Source organism: Dromiciops gliroides, chromosome 3 (genome assembly GCF_019393635.1).
Source record: "Dromiciops gliroides isolate mDroGli1 chromosome 3, mDroGli1.pri, whole genome shotgun sequence".
NCBI lineage: Eukaryota > Metazoa > Chordata > Mammalia > Microbiotheria > Microbiotheriidae > Dromiciops > Dromiciops gliroides.
The window spans coordinates 95275870-95291301 of record NC_057863.1 but is presented as its reverse complement, the minus strand read 5'-3'; the positions used below and the strand labels follow the sequence as shown (position 1 = coordinate 95291301).

At 38.2% G+C, this 15432-nt stretch overlaps 1 protein-coding gene and 2 pseudogenes across 1 annotated transcript in view; all 3 read right to left on the bottom strand.

The window, feature by feature from the left end:
- VWA8 (von Willebrand factor A domain containing 8) overlaps positions 1-15432 on the bottom strand; it is a 411604-nt gene that overhangs the window by 139453 nt on the left and 256719 nt on the right. Inside the window, exon 35 of the mRNA XM_043992994.1 lies at positions 8173-8368. Coding sequence (XP_043848929.1) covers positions 8173-8368 — 196 coding nt within the window. The remainder of the gene's footprint in view (positions 1-8172; positions 8369-15432) is intronic.
- Positions 7338-7396, bottom strand: LOC122752327 (annotated as a pseudogene).
- Positions 13322-13720, bottom strand: LOC122745946 (annotated as a pseudogene).

Below are 15432 nucleotides of genomic sequence, written 5' to 3'. Positions count from 1 at the left end.
TGGAAGGAAATTCAGTTAGAAATAGTAAATGTGAAAAAATTTTGAAGCAAGTTTATCTGACAAAGGCCTCATTTTTCAAACACATAGAGAACTGAGTCAAATTTATTAAAATAAGAGCCATTCCCCAACTGATAAATGATCAAAAGATATGAAGAGCTTTCAGATGAAATAATCAGTTATCTATAGTCATATAAAAATGCTCTCACTATTAGAAAGATGCAAGTCAAAACAATTCTAGGGTACTACCTCATACCTATTGGATTGGATGATAGGACAGCAGAGGAAAATGACAAATGTTGTAGGGGATATGGGAAAATGAGACATTAAGACACTATTGGTGGAGTTGTAAACTGATTCAAACATTCTGTAGAGCAATTTGGAACTATGGCCAAAGGGCTATAAAACCATGCTAGTATACTATACTATAAAACCACTACTAGGTTGCTATCCAAAAAGAGATAAAAACCAAAAAGTTAAAGGACCTGCATGTACAAAAATATCTATGGCAGCCCTTTTCTGGTGCATAGAAATTGAGGAGAATGCCCATCAATTGGAGAATGATTGATCAAATTGTGGGATGAAATTATGATAACTATTGTGTTATAAGAAATGATGAGCAGGATGCTCAGAAAAACCTGAAAAAAAAGAAAAGAAAGAAAAACCTGCAAAGACCTACATGAGCTGATGCAAAGTGAAATGTACTATATACGAAGTAACAGCAATATTGTAAGATGATCAGTGAATGACTTAGCTATTCTCAGCAACACAATGATCTAAGACAACTCTGAAAGACTTATGAAAAATGTGATCCATCTCCAGAGAAAGAAATGATGGTGTCTGAATGAATACAGATTGAAGCATACTTTTTAAAAGTTTCTTTTTATCAAGTTTCTTTTGGTCTGTTTTCTTACACAACCTGACTAATGTGGAAATGTTTTGCATGACTACACATGTATAACTTATACTGAATTGCTTGCATTCTTTTTTTTTTTTTGGTGGGACAATGGGGGTTAAGTGACTTGCCCAGGGTCACACAGCTAGTAAGTGTCAAGTGTCTGAGGCCGGATTTGAACTCAGGTACTCCTTAATCCAGGGCCGGTGCTTTATCCACTGTGCCACCTAGCTGCCCCTGAATTGCTTGCATTCTTACAGGGTGGTGGGGAAGAAGGGAGGAAGAGAATTTGGAACACAAAGTTTGAAAAACTGACATTAAAATTGTTTTTACATGTAATTTGGGAAAAATATAATTCTAAATAAATTTTAAAAAAGAAATGATGAGCAGGATGCTTTCAGAAAAACCTGGAAAGACTTACATGAGCTGATGCAGATGCAAAGTGAAATGTACTGTATATAAAATGATAGCAATATTGTAAGATGATCAGCTGTGAATGGCTTAGCTATTCTCAGCAATACAATGATCCAAGAAACTCTGAAAGACTTATTAAAAATGCAACCCATCTCCAGAGAAAGAACTGATCATGTCTGAACACAGATTGAAGAATAATTTTTTTAGTTTCTTTTGAGGAAGTTTTTTGTATCTGTTTTTCACAACTTGACTAATGTGGAAATGTTTTGCATGACTACACATGTGTTACTTATATTGAATTGCTTGAGTTATTAAAGGGGGTGGGGAGGGAGAGAGGAAGAGAATTTGGAACACAACATTTAAAAAAAGGATGTTAAAATTGTTTTTACATGTAATTGGGGGAAAAAACAAAATTCCAAATAAGTGAAAAAAAAAGAAAATATACAGAGAGGAGGAAGATGTAGTGTGAGAAACAGCAAGGCCAATGTTATTGGATGTAGAGTATATGATAGGTAGTGAGGTATAAAAAGACTGGGAAGTTTAAGGTTATGAAGGGATTTAAAAGCCAAACGGGATTTTCTATCTTATCCTGGAGCCAATAGGAAGTCACTTACTGTCTGTGTGAATTTTGGCTAGTCACTTAACCTCTGTGGCCCTTAGTTTCTTCATCTGCAAAATGAGGGGCTGGGATGAGAAGGTGAGGAGAAAGTACCTTCCTGGTGTGATTAGGCAGCTGCTGCAGAGGGACAGAGAGGAAAGGAGTGTATGTGTGAGAAACAGTAAAGACAGTTTGGCTGGATGGAAGAGTACACAAAGGAAAGTGACACGTAAGGTTGAACTGGCAGGTTAGGGAAAAATTGTGAAGGCTTTAAATACCAAAGACAAGATTTTGTATTTGATTCTGGGGGTAATAGGGAGCCAATGAAGTTACTGAACAGGGGGGTGATGTGGTTTCAAGTGTGCTTAAAGGAAATCACTGGATGGATCCACTGGACGGAGGATGGTTTGGAGAGAAGAGACTTGAGCCAGGGAGACAATGAGGAGGCTCTTGCTTCTGTGTGAAAGGTGATGAGGCCTAAAGTTGGGCTAAAGTAGCTTCATGAGTAAAGAAGGGCAAGGACCGTGTACATTCCCTTCTCCTAACACTGCCCCCCACCCCACCCACCACCTCCCCTGACACACAGGAAGCAATTAAATGCTTATGGATTGAATGACAGAAACAAGAAATGCTGTGGATGCTAAAAACTGGTAAGATTTGGCAAATTACTAGATATATGGGGTAGAAGAGAATGAGGAGTAGATGATGACATTTAGGTTGGAGGTGAAGGTGACTGGGTGGACGGTGGTATCACTGACAGAACTAGGGAAGTTCAGAATATGGATGAATTTGGGGGTGGAAAGACAATACCTTTGGTTTCTGATATATTGAGTTTGATTGTACATCCAGCTTGAAATGTCCAATAGGGAGTTAATGTAGATTTAGAACTCACAAGGGAGATTAGGGTTGCATATATAGATCTTATGAAGATTATGTAGATTTTCATTTGAGTAGAGACGATGAAGGCATAAAGTGGCAGAACACAGAGAGTGATGAGAAGGCCAAGGATAGAGACTTGGGGTACAAGTATAGTTAGGGGACAAGACTCACATAATATCTAGCAAGGAGACTACAAAGGCACTATCAAACATCAGGATAACCATGAGAGAAAGTAGTGCCAGGAAAACCCACAGAGGACAAAGTATGTAGGAGGAGCGGCTGGTAAGTAGTGTCAGATGCTACAGAGAGATGAAGGAGGAGGAGGAATAAGAAACAAGGCATTATATTTGCCAATTAAAAGAGCAGTGGTAATTCTGGAGAAAGCTGTTTTAGTTGTGATGAGGTTGGAAGCCAGACTGCAAATATGAGCGGGGAGGGTGTGGAGGCGATGCACTTAGCAATCTTTTGGGGGAGTTGGCTGGGAAAAAGAAGGGAGATATAGCATGACAGCTTGAAGGGATGGCCAAACTGAATGAAAGTGTTTTAAGAATGGGGTGAAAAGCAAATTTCTAGGCAGAATGGAGGGCACAAGGGAAAGTCTGGAAATTAGAAAGATGACTGTTGGGTCTTAAAGAGACAGGAGAGTATGAGATTAAGGGTATATGGAGAAGGATTGGCCTTGATGAGAAAAGGAGTCCCCTCTTCATCACATACTGGAGGAGAAAATGAGAGATGATGAGAAGGGGTTGAGAGATGAAGAGGAGGGAGAAGAAAGAGCTCAGGGTAAATAGCCTAAATTTGCTCACTAAAGTAGGAGTCTAGGTCCTCAGTTAAGAGGGTGGGGAAGGAAGCTTGGGGAGAGAAGAAAAAGTCTAGAACTAATGCTTGTGAAAAGTGAGTTGAAGAATAAACCGATAGGGCAACTAGGTGGCGCAGTGGATAGAGCACCAGCCCTGGATTCAGGAGGACCTGAGTTCAAATCTGACCTCAGACATTTAACACTTACTAGCTGTGTGACCCTGGGCAAGTCACTTAACCCCAATTGCCTCAAAAAAACCCACCTATTTTTTTTAAAAAAAGAACAAACCAATAAAAAGACTGCTGTTAAAGGTCCCACTGAGATCAGAGAATACAAATTGATAGTTGACCCAGTCACCTTGGTTGTATGACTTCCTCTAGGTTCATTCAGTAGGACAGGAACAGAGGCAGAAGAGAAAGACCAAGGGGGAGTGATCTAAGATTACACTTTGGTAAGGCACAAGGATGACCAGGCAAAGGTTACATAACGCTGGCTCTTCATCATTACAATATCCATTTTAACCAGTATTATAAAGTCACTACCAGGTGTTGGTCCTATGTCTGCTTGGAGTAGGCAGCTGTCCACAAGATGTAATCTGAGAGATATTAAAAGACTTTTGAAAAAACATCTCTTCCAGGGGTCTGGCACACTGTCTCCTTCTCTTGGTTACGACTTAAAGTTAGCTATAAAATATAACTGTGATAAGTAGGAAGGAAGAGTGGGGTAACATACTGAGCCATTATCATTTACCAAAAACTTACTATAAATTAGTTCCTTAAATTATTTAGTTAGTGGCCTCCCTAGCACTGGCTGCAGGGAAGTAAGAAGAATCTTACAGTTGAGAATCACGTGTTGCCAGAGAAAGTGTGCCAGACTTGGAGCTAGAAGACCAAAGTCCAAAGCTTGGACCTGCCAGGACGCCTGTGTGTCCACGGGCAAGTCCCCTCTCCTCTTTGGGGTTCAGTTTCTTCATCTGTGAAATGAGGAGATGATGTCATTTAAATTTCCTCCATGATCCTAGGACTCTCATTTGAGGTGATGTAAGGGAGGAAGGGAAGGAAGTATTTAAGCCTGGGGTGCTCATTGCTCATTCAAGGAAGATTCAGGAGGGGCTAACTTGTCGGAAGCACTGGGGAAGCAGGCAAGTACTGGGCAGGAGGGAATGGGAGGTACTGAAAACAAAGGGCATGTGCCAGAGAAAACTTAATGCTACAAACTTGAGGAGGACCAGTCTGGGTCATCACCACCTTGGTTTCTAATTCAAGAGCTATATTGGAAAGAGTATTTATTGTCTGAGACTAGGCCGGTCTTGCCTGAACTACAAAGTGCTGCATAATACATCACTTTTGACCCTTTCTATTGCTATGTTTTGGCCTAAATAGCTTGAATTATTTATAGAAGGGTGTGGTCTGATGGTTCATCAGGACTAGTTACTATTGAGGGTGAGAAGCCTGAAGGCTGGCTGATCACCTTCCCCACATATTTTGCTTCTCATTTAGAGCACACACATTTGATTTTTTTTTTTTTTTGTAAATAGTAATATGAAGCTTAGTGACTATCATGAGCACTGCTATACTATTGCTAGGCATAAAGCTATAGTAGCAGTAATTTTCTTAATGGTCATTTTTACCAGTAACTTTCTTCTCTTTAAAAATACAAATTAGCTTCATGGCATATAGAGGAAGGAAAGAGGCAATTTTGACTGTGTCCTCTATTTCAAGAAGGAAATTTACTTAATTTCTAATGTTAAAAAACATTCTTGCACATTAGGACTGGCTGCCTCAAAGCCCTTTAAGAAAGTGTTTTGAAAGTTATTTTTGGTAAGCATTTGACAAATGACCAAAATGAAAGTTAACTGGCTTGAAAACAAATCAGATGACATGAATATTTAGGAAATGAGTTATCTGAAAGGAGAAAACTTCATGATTGACCTTAGACTATAAGATGGAGTTAAAGAAGACAAGGATGGTGGCCAGATTTCCTCCCCAAGTCAGCCAAGTTCTTGTCAGTCAATTCTGAATGTTTTAACACACAGCTGAGCCTGGGTATTGAAGTCAGAGACTTTAGAATATAAGTTCTCGGGGCATTTACCATCTAGGTGGCATTTAAAGTCAGTTACAAACAAAAGGAATCGGTACACTCACCACTAAAGGCAGTTTGTGCTGTGCTGCTGGCCACCAGATACAGAAAGGTGTCTGCCAAGAGAAAAACTGTGCTGGGTGCCATGTTTTGGGAAGGATGATAAGCTGGGGAGTGTGTATGTGGAGTGTGACACCATTAGATGAGGAAGGGTCTTAAGGTCATGTGATCTGTGGGTCAGCTGGAGAAACTGAGGCTGTTTAAGCTGCAGAAGGAAGAATTCCAGGCAATAAGAGCGGTCTACAAGTATTTAAAGGCCTATCGTGTAACAGAAGAAATTGATTGTCCTGCTTATCCCACAAGGCAGAGTTGGGAGAAATAGGCAGAAGCTGCAAAGCAAATTTAGGGTCAATGTTAGGAAAACCTTCCTGGTAATCAGAGATCTACTCACGGGAAACAGGCTGCCTCAGGGCAAAAGGTCCCAAGGCTAAAGAATCCTGTTTAGGTACACTGAAGAGGAGGTCTTTTTTTAGGTACTGGTTAGACTAAATGGGCTCTAAGTTCTCTCTGAAATTCTGTGATTTTCAGATGGGTCCTCCTTCCAAGAATACAGCCTATATGCTTTTCTTGTGATTTTTGGTTCAAGTTCTCTCAAAGATTATCCAAAGGATCTATACAATTCACTGGAAGCCTTCCTCTCTGCCGCTCTACATTTCATGGGGATTAGTACAGCATCATGGGGTGATCAGATCATTTCCTTTTCAGATCATACATCTTTCCTGGTGATACCTATTTTTCCACTTGATATTTGTCATGACTGGAAATTTTATGGCTTACTTAGGTCAACCATACACCTGTCCACTGCCCTTCAGTCACTTGCAACTTGGTTAAAATAATATGTTGTTCCAAGATTAATGATTACAGAGCATGCATGGAAGAAGGTTGTGTTTGTCATGCAGCACCTTGGGATTGGGAAGTATCATTAAGAGAATCACGGTGTTTTAAATAAGGGGGTGGGGATTTTTCTACTGCATCTTGGTCAGACCACATCTGATATCCTGTGCTTGGTTCTGAGCACTATATTTTAAGAAGTACAGGGACTAGAAAGGTAGATTGAGCCCCAAATCGAGTAACCAGGAGGGTAAAGGGTGTCAAAACCACGTCACATGAGAAAATTTAGTTAATGAAGCTGGTGATGCACATGACTATGGCTGTTAAGCATATGAAGGGTTTTCATGTGGACGTGGAGTTAGGGTTTATTCTTTCTGGAACTAGAGTGTAGAACTCGGACCAACCCATACAAGTTAGGAGGAATCAGATTTCTCCTCCCAAACTTCCAACAAGCAGGGATGTCCAGAAAGGTAATGCATTACCCTCAAGGGAGTTCCCATTATTAGAGGTCAGCAAGTGAAAACTTGCCAAGATATTGTTGAGGAGCTTCATCCTTGCAAGATTCTTAGATATCCGAGCTGGAAAGGTCCTCGGAGACCATCTGGACTTTCTCCTTTGCTTGGGCATTTTCTTTTTTTTTTTTTTTTTTTTGCAGGCAATGGGGGTTAAGTGACTTGCCCAGGGTCACACAGCTAGTAAGTGTCAAGTGTCTGAGGCCGGATTTGAACTCAGGTACTCCTGAATCTAGGGCCGGTGCTTTAACCACTTCGCCATCTAGCTGCCCCCCATGCTAATCTTCTCTGTATCGTTCCAATTTTAGTATATGTGCTGCCGAAGCGAGCACTGCTTGGGCATTTTCATTGGCCATCTTCCATCCATGCCAGGCCACCGCTCCTCATCTCTGCCTCCTGTCTTCCCAGCTGAAACCCTATTGCTACCAGACATCTTTTTCCAACCTGAGTGATGTGAGTGACTTTCCTTTCATTTCCAACTCACTGTGTACATAGCTTGTCTGACCACAGCTGTTTGCATATTGCTCTCCTCATTTAGTCTGGGCGCTCCTTGAGGTCAGTGATTGTCTTTTGCCTTTCCTTCTATCAAGCAGTGTAAGGCATGCATAGTGCCTGGTACACAGTTGGCATTTATCAAATATTCACTGCCTGAGGGATTGACCTAACTGAAAGATAATTTTACAATTCTACTTTGGATAATTCAACTTCATGCAGAAATTATCACAGTATTATTATTATTATTTTTTTTTTTAGAGAGAGGCAGTATGAGGTGGCAAATACAGAACTGACTCCAGAGTCAAGAAAGTCTAGGTTCAAACACATCTCGAACACTTGGTGGCTATATGGTCTTTGGCCCTTAACTTCTCAGTGCTCTGGACAACGCATAAGACTCTAAAGTACAGAGAAGGTGCTCAGCTGCTTTGCCAGAGGGAATTTCCACACCTGAGATTTTCCTATATCGATGAAATCCCAAGTCTAATTCCTATCCTGGTAATTTTTTAAATATGAAGGACTCATGTAATAGAATGCTTCTTCCCCCTTAGTCCCAACAAAACAAAGCAAAATAACTGTTCATTTTTGGTATGTTAAGGACCTGGTACTTTCTTACCTTTTGGAAAAATTTCTTTTAAAGGTACATCTCCGGGGGGCAAGATTCTGACCACTTGATTAGTATCTAACAGTATCACACAATTGTTCTGTTTTGGCCTTCCAGATGTGCTTTGTCCTTTATGCAAATTAGAAGTAAATATGCTCGGTGTGCCCAAAGATGACTGTCTCTTCCATGAATAAACTTCACTGGGTGACTGAAAAAGAGAACAAATCAGTGTCACAACTTAGCACTTAAATATCAGTTCTAAATTCTCAGTTCCCAAGTATGATGTTGTTGTTTATCCTTCTTCTTGAAGAGGACCATGACATTGTGAGGTGATGTCATGACTTGCAGTGAACTGAAGTGAGGCAGGGCTATGCAAAGTCACCAGCCTCACTCTCTCTTCCAGAGCCATCTAGGTCCAGTGACAAGACATAGATCAGGACGACTAGAGATGGCCCTGGGTGTTTAAGACAACTGTGGTTAAGTGACCTGCCCAGAGTCACACAGTTAGCAGATGTCTGAAGTGAGATTTGAACTCAGGTCCTCCCAACTTCAGGGCCAGTGCTCTATCCACTGTGCCACCTAGCTGCCCTTTCCCAAGTATGATGAAATAATATATCTATCTATTTGTATTTTTATAATTATGAACCCAGAACACTAGCAAACATGAATATTTCTATTTAAGAAGAACAGAAACTGAGGATTGTAGCTGAAACTGCAAATGTCTACCAGGTACAGGTTGAGTTTTTTGGGAAAAAAATAACAAATTCATAAAAATTTCAAAGCCATCCCACTTGTCTATATCTTCCTCTGAATAACATTCTGCTTTCTTCTGGGTATTTAAAAAATGATTCAGTGACACTTCCTCCCTCCCCATCTCCACCCCTTGTGGAAGCATCACCATCACTATATCCTCTCTATACCTGAACAATGAAAAAAGAAAGCCCTCACTTGTAATAAGTAAATATATACAATCAAATCAAATCCACACATTTCTTGGCCTCCTGTTACTGAACTGGGCCTCCTCTGATGCTCAGAGAGCTAACAAGTTTTAGCTCCATCTGATCATCTAGTTCAAGATGTTGCTGTCTTCAGTGCTCTTTGGACCATCTCAGATCAGTTGCTATGGCCTTCTGCCAGGTATTCTGGTCAGAATGCAGCCAGATTCTCCAAGTCCTCAGGGCTTGCTGTCTCTAGTAGAGACCACTTCAGGCTTCAAGGACTTTTGAGGTAACTCCGATCAGACTCAGGCAGTAGTGGGTTTCTGAATCTGACGAGGCTTTTCCATGTGTTCACCCTGGGCTTCCTTTCTCTTAGGTTAAAAAGGTCTATAGGTTTCAGGCATTCCTGGACCATATCCAGTACAAGTGTTGGTTGGCTTTAGGCTGGTCTACTTGCGATGGCAGTCACTTCTCTGGTGGATGAAAAAGTCTGTGCAGGCATGAGCTGGAAGAAGGCGCTTACTGTAATTTCTCTTTGATTATTTGTGCCAGTGCTATTTTTGGATCTTTCTGGAATACATGTGGGAGAACTGGGTTTTTCCATGACCTTTCACACCACCATCTTAACCACAATCCTCAAATATAGATATTTTTATTTTAAATCCTTCCATAGCAACTGGAAGGATCAAGTTCCCTCTGCCATAAGCATGGTTTTCTGAGAAAAGAAAATTAACAGAGAAATCTACAGGCTATAGCTCATTTTTTTTTTAATATAACAGTGTGGGAAACCACCCTCTAAAGGCCTAGAAATGAGCCTCAGTTGTAGTATAAGAGAAAGTATATGCCAATGGTGGATTTAACAAAGGATAGAATGCAAGCTGCTTGTGAGGAGAGATTTTTTCCAGCACCTAGCACAGTGCTTGGTACATAGTGCTTAATAAATACTGGTTAGACAGTAGCTCAACTCACTTACGTTTGAGGGAAAAAAAGGGAACATTACATTTACTAGCAGGTGATACTCTTAGTAATAAACACAGAACTTGAAGCAATGGTTCTCAAACCTCTGTGGCCACCAATATTTCCCTATAAGATGAGGTCCTCAAGGGCTGGAGCTCCTTTTCTAAAAATCTGTCCAGGTCCAGAAACCATGATCTGGGCCAATGGCTATCAAGTTCCAGGGCCTCATGCTCATTCTGGTGATGCCTTTTATACAGTGTGGCAAAGCTTAGGACTTGTTTTTTGTTGTTGTTGTTGTCGTTTTTTTAAACATATTCTTAACTCATGGAAACCAGAGGGGAGGGACTTTGCTAAACTCTAAAGTTTTGGAATCATTATTTCAAAGGGAAGAAATATCTCTAGCATCACTCATACACATTTGTTAGTAACATATGTAAGCTTTCAAAGGGGAGGGGCACTGCTTCAAACTTGAGGAAATGTGTAACATTCAGGAAGAATTCCACTCTAACAAATAGTACCCAATTCTATAAAACAAGAGAGTTTTTGTGTGATAGCCTACACACTTGATAACATGGTAAAGTGAATTATACTGAATTATTATGGATGAAATATGTTCATGAATTATTTATTTAGGAGGCAATTAATTTAACAAAGATATCTTTTTGATATGGCATTTCTTATGCAGCACCCAGATTTACATTTCTATACAATGTTAACTATCATGGATAATATTAGCTATTTTAGTTGGTGCATATGTGCAACAGGATATATTTTTTGAAATTATTTTTAAGGAAGCAGTGTTCCTTGTCAAAGAATTAACTGTAAATTGAAAGCATCAATCTATTCAGAGTGGAGATACCTCTCATCATAAAGCAATTTACTGTGCTTGAGAGGTCATTTTTGGAAGAGCTGAAAGCTATATGAAATATGTTAGTTTATAACCTCAAACCAAGAGAGGTAGTATCTTTTTACTAAAAATAGCTCTGTATTCATAAATACTTCTCTAAGTCAGTCAAACAGTTTTGAAAACTATGTAAACTTCCATTAAGAATATCTTATATTTAACTTAAATACAATGGAGGGATAAAGATATAATTATATTTAAACTCTCAGGAACATTATTTTACAAGAATTTTCTTTTGTATAACTGCTAATTTATTAATAAATGCAATATACATTATTAGACCTTGCATAAATATATTTTAAAATGATCAGTACATAATATTACATCTTAATGAATAATATTACATCTTAATGAGATTTGGAAATGCCACCATAATTTTGATATTCATTAAAGCTCATTAAAAAAAGGATTCTGTGTATAGTCAACACTTCTTTCCCTTAACTTTATTTTACTTGTCCTTTTACCATAAGTTAAAAGTGATTTTGTACCACATGAGAGAAGATTCCAAAATCAAATTATGATTTAAAACCAAAAATCAAATTTGAATGTTTCAAAATGAGTATCAATTTCTATACTGTGTTAGATTTTTATCTAAACTTATGGTTATCTTTACACAGAGTAAAGAAGTTAATGTTATGTATTATTACTTCATTAAGAAAAAAGATTTGAAAGAAAATCAAGTGAAATGAAGAAAGACAGTGTAGCTGTCAGTTATGGTAAGATTAGTTTTATATGTTCAAATGATATTTTCTAAATTTTCATAAAAAGAGGTTCTTAACTGTTTTTTTGTTATGGACTTCTTTGGACCCTTCCCAAGGATAATTTTTTCAAGAATCATAACTGAAGAAAGTGTTAAATTTAATTTAGAAGTTATTACTGAAAATAAAGATAAAATTTTCCCAAACAAGTTCATGGATTCCCTGAAATTTATTCATGGATTCATGGATCCCAGGGTGAGAAATCCTGTTTTAGGGCATCTTGGTACATATTTCTACATTATCTCTTTTAGGGGTGTAGCAGAAAGGTAAGATTCTTTATCTCCATCTTTAGAAAGACAACGGTAGATTCCCTACTGGTATCAATAAGCCTTGCAGAAAAAACCACATATGTAATTATTCCCTTATACAGTCAAGGCTACAGTAGATAATGCATGACAAGAATGTGTTCCAGTCTCTGTAACAGCTGTCTTTTATTTGATAATTCATACAACTGAGAAAAGCATGTGACAAAACCTCTAACCCAATATTATTATAATATGCTTTTGCATTTCAAATTATTAGATTAGATCTTATACGGTGAAGTCAACTGACTCACTTAGGCAATTACATGAACATTTTAAGGCATTTCAGACAGCCACATTATGAACAAGACTCTCATCTTCCTCTGCAAATGATATTCTTATCCTATTCAAATGGCATGAAGGAAATCTTAACAGAAAACCAACTGTTTAGTCAAAGAATTTGAAGATACATCTAAGGCCAGATAATACTTTCATTGGCTGTGCTGCTAACAGGGCCACCAGCTTTCTACCCATAACATATTACTTTTCTTATAATCTTGAGTTGTCAAAGACAGATCAAAACACACCAAAAATGGCCTGACATTTCTATAGTTGAGGTTGTTCATTCCACAGTAAAAATCCTCAAGCTCACAAAATATACCATAGGGACACATTATTTTTCTATTCTTAGTTCATTCCATTTTTCTGCAGGATAGACAAGTTTTTTTTTTCCTTTTTAAAAATTTATTTACTTATTTTAATATTCTTTTCTTTCTTTCTTTCTTTCTTTTTTTTTTTTAAATTTTGAGTTCCAGATTCTTTCCCTCCCTCCAACCCCCTCATATACCCACTGAGAAGGCAAAGAAAATCTGATGTCAATTATACATGTGAAATCATGCAAAATATATTTTCATTATTAGCTATATCACAAAAAAGCAAAATAAAAAAAAACTGAGGAAAGTATACTTCAATTTGCATTCAGAGTTTACAGGTTCTCTCTCTGGAGGTGGATAGCATTTTTTTTCATCATGGGTCCATTGCATGGATCAGAGTAGCCAAGTCTTTCACAGCTGATATCATAACAACACTTCTGTTACTGTGCACAAGCTCTCCCAGTTCTCACTTCACTTTTCATCAGTTCATATAGGTTTTGCCATATTTTCCCCCCTGAAATCACCCCCTCATCATTTCTCATAGCACAAAAGTACTCCGTTACAATCCTATGCCTCAACTTATTTAGCCATTACCCAAGTGATGGGTATCCCCTCAATTTCCAATTCTTTGCTACTACAAAAAGAGCTGATTATATATATATATATATATATATACATATATATATATATTTGTACATAGAGGTTGTTTTTCTTTTTCTTTTTTTATGGCATCTTTAGAACTAGCATAAATCATCTTGCTTTTTAAAGGTGCACATGCAGGAGCTCTCTTGTCTCTATTACGGCATCATACAAAGCATATCGGCAATCATTCAGAGGTAGCAACTTCACAAAAGATGTGTAGGGGTCCTCTACAGTATCTCCAATATCACCCACTAAGATCTGCTTTGCTTCCTCTACCATTATTCATTTTTTTGTCATCACTTACACAGAAGAGAACTGCTTTCCTTCTTTTTTTGATCTCCTCTTGTGTAGATTTCCTTACTTTCATGTCATTAAAAACTTTGATTACTGCATCATTCACAATTACTAAAGAAGCCATGGTTCCTGAGACAGTAGAGGCTGCAGTGGCAGATCCTCACTCAGTGGCACTGGGGAGAGGAGAAGGAAAGGACGTTTTCCTTTTTCTTTGATCCATTTGGGGCTCAGATCTAGTAGTGGTATTGCTGGGTCACAGTTTCATAGCTCTTTGGGCATAGTTCCAAATTGCCCTCCAGAATGGCTGGGCCAATTTGCTACTCCACCAAGAGTTTATGAATGTACCTATTTTCTCTCATTCCCTCAAGCATTTATCAATTCTTATAGGTATAAGGTGGTACCTCAGTTTTCATTTGCTTGACTCTAATCAATAGTGATTTAGACCATTTTTTCATATGATGAAGGATAACTTTGATTTCTTCTTCTGAAAACTAACTGCCTGTTCATACTGAGAAAATTATTAATCCTGTATTTTATATTTTATTTCATCTGTAATTAATTCTGTTTTGTATATGACAAACCTACAATTCTTTGTCTGTGGGTGAAAAAGCTCATGAGTTCAAAAGTTCAGTCTTTTTATCACAAGTTAGATGTCCCAATTAAGTTTTCCTATTGATCACTTTTAATCCAAAGCTGATGCTGCTGTCTTGGCTGCTTCCAAGGCCCATAGCTAATGCTCTTGTTGCACTCTGGGCCTGTGGCCTCCCAGTGTACAGACCTCTCCTGCATACATCCTAAGTTGTATTAATGCCAGAAAAATGTCTTCCTCTGACCATTTATTGGTTCTACTGCTCTAAAATCTGATTTGAGGCATTATTTTAAAGTTGTTTGGAAGGGAATGTTGGGAGAGTTCAGCTAGATCCTGGCCTGTACTCTGCTATCTTCCATAGTTTTTAGACAATGTAATATATACATGGCAGCTAGATGGCACAATGGAGAGAGCACTCGGCTGGGGAACTGGGAGACTCCTCTTCCTGAGTTTAAACCTGACCTCAGATACTTTCTGTGTCACCCTAGGCAAGTCACTTAACCCTGCTTGTGTCAGTTTCCTTATCTGTAAAATAATCTGGAACTGACCCACCCATTTTGGAGAACAATCTGGAATTATTCCTAAACAGATATTAAACTAGCTATATGCTTTGTTCCAGCAATACCACTACTTGGTCTATTTTTGAAGATAATTAGGGAAAAAGGAAAAGAACCTATATGTTCTAAAATGTTTATAGCACCTCTCTTTGTGGTGGAAAAGAACTGGAAATTGTAGGAATGCCCATCAATTGGAGATTGACTGAACAAGTTGTGGCATATGATTACAAGGTAATACTATTGTGCAACAAGAAATGATGAGCTCAGCGATTTTAGAAAAACATGGAAAGACTTGCATGAAATAGTGAAGAACAAAATGAGCAGAACCAAGAGAACATTGCATATAGTAACTGCAATATTGTTTTAAGAATGACTTTGAACAAATAAGTTATTTTGACTATTATGAATACCCAATTAATTATAAAGGACATTTGAAGAAAGGTGCTATCTACATCCACAGAAAGAACTGATTAATAGAAGTATGCATAGAATAATTATACACACACACACGCACACACATACATGCATACCTATTTATGCCATTTCTGGTGGGGGGAAGGGAAGAAAAAATAGAATTTTCCATGATAATTTTGTTATATATTTGAAAGGAATACCAAATAGGAGATTTCCAGTTTCTTGTGCAATCATCTTTTTTATTGTGCCATGTTAGGGAATGTTTGTTTTATTCCATAAATTAAAAATAAAATTTTAAAAATGAGCTGGAGAAGGAATATCTTT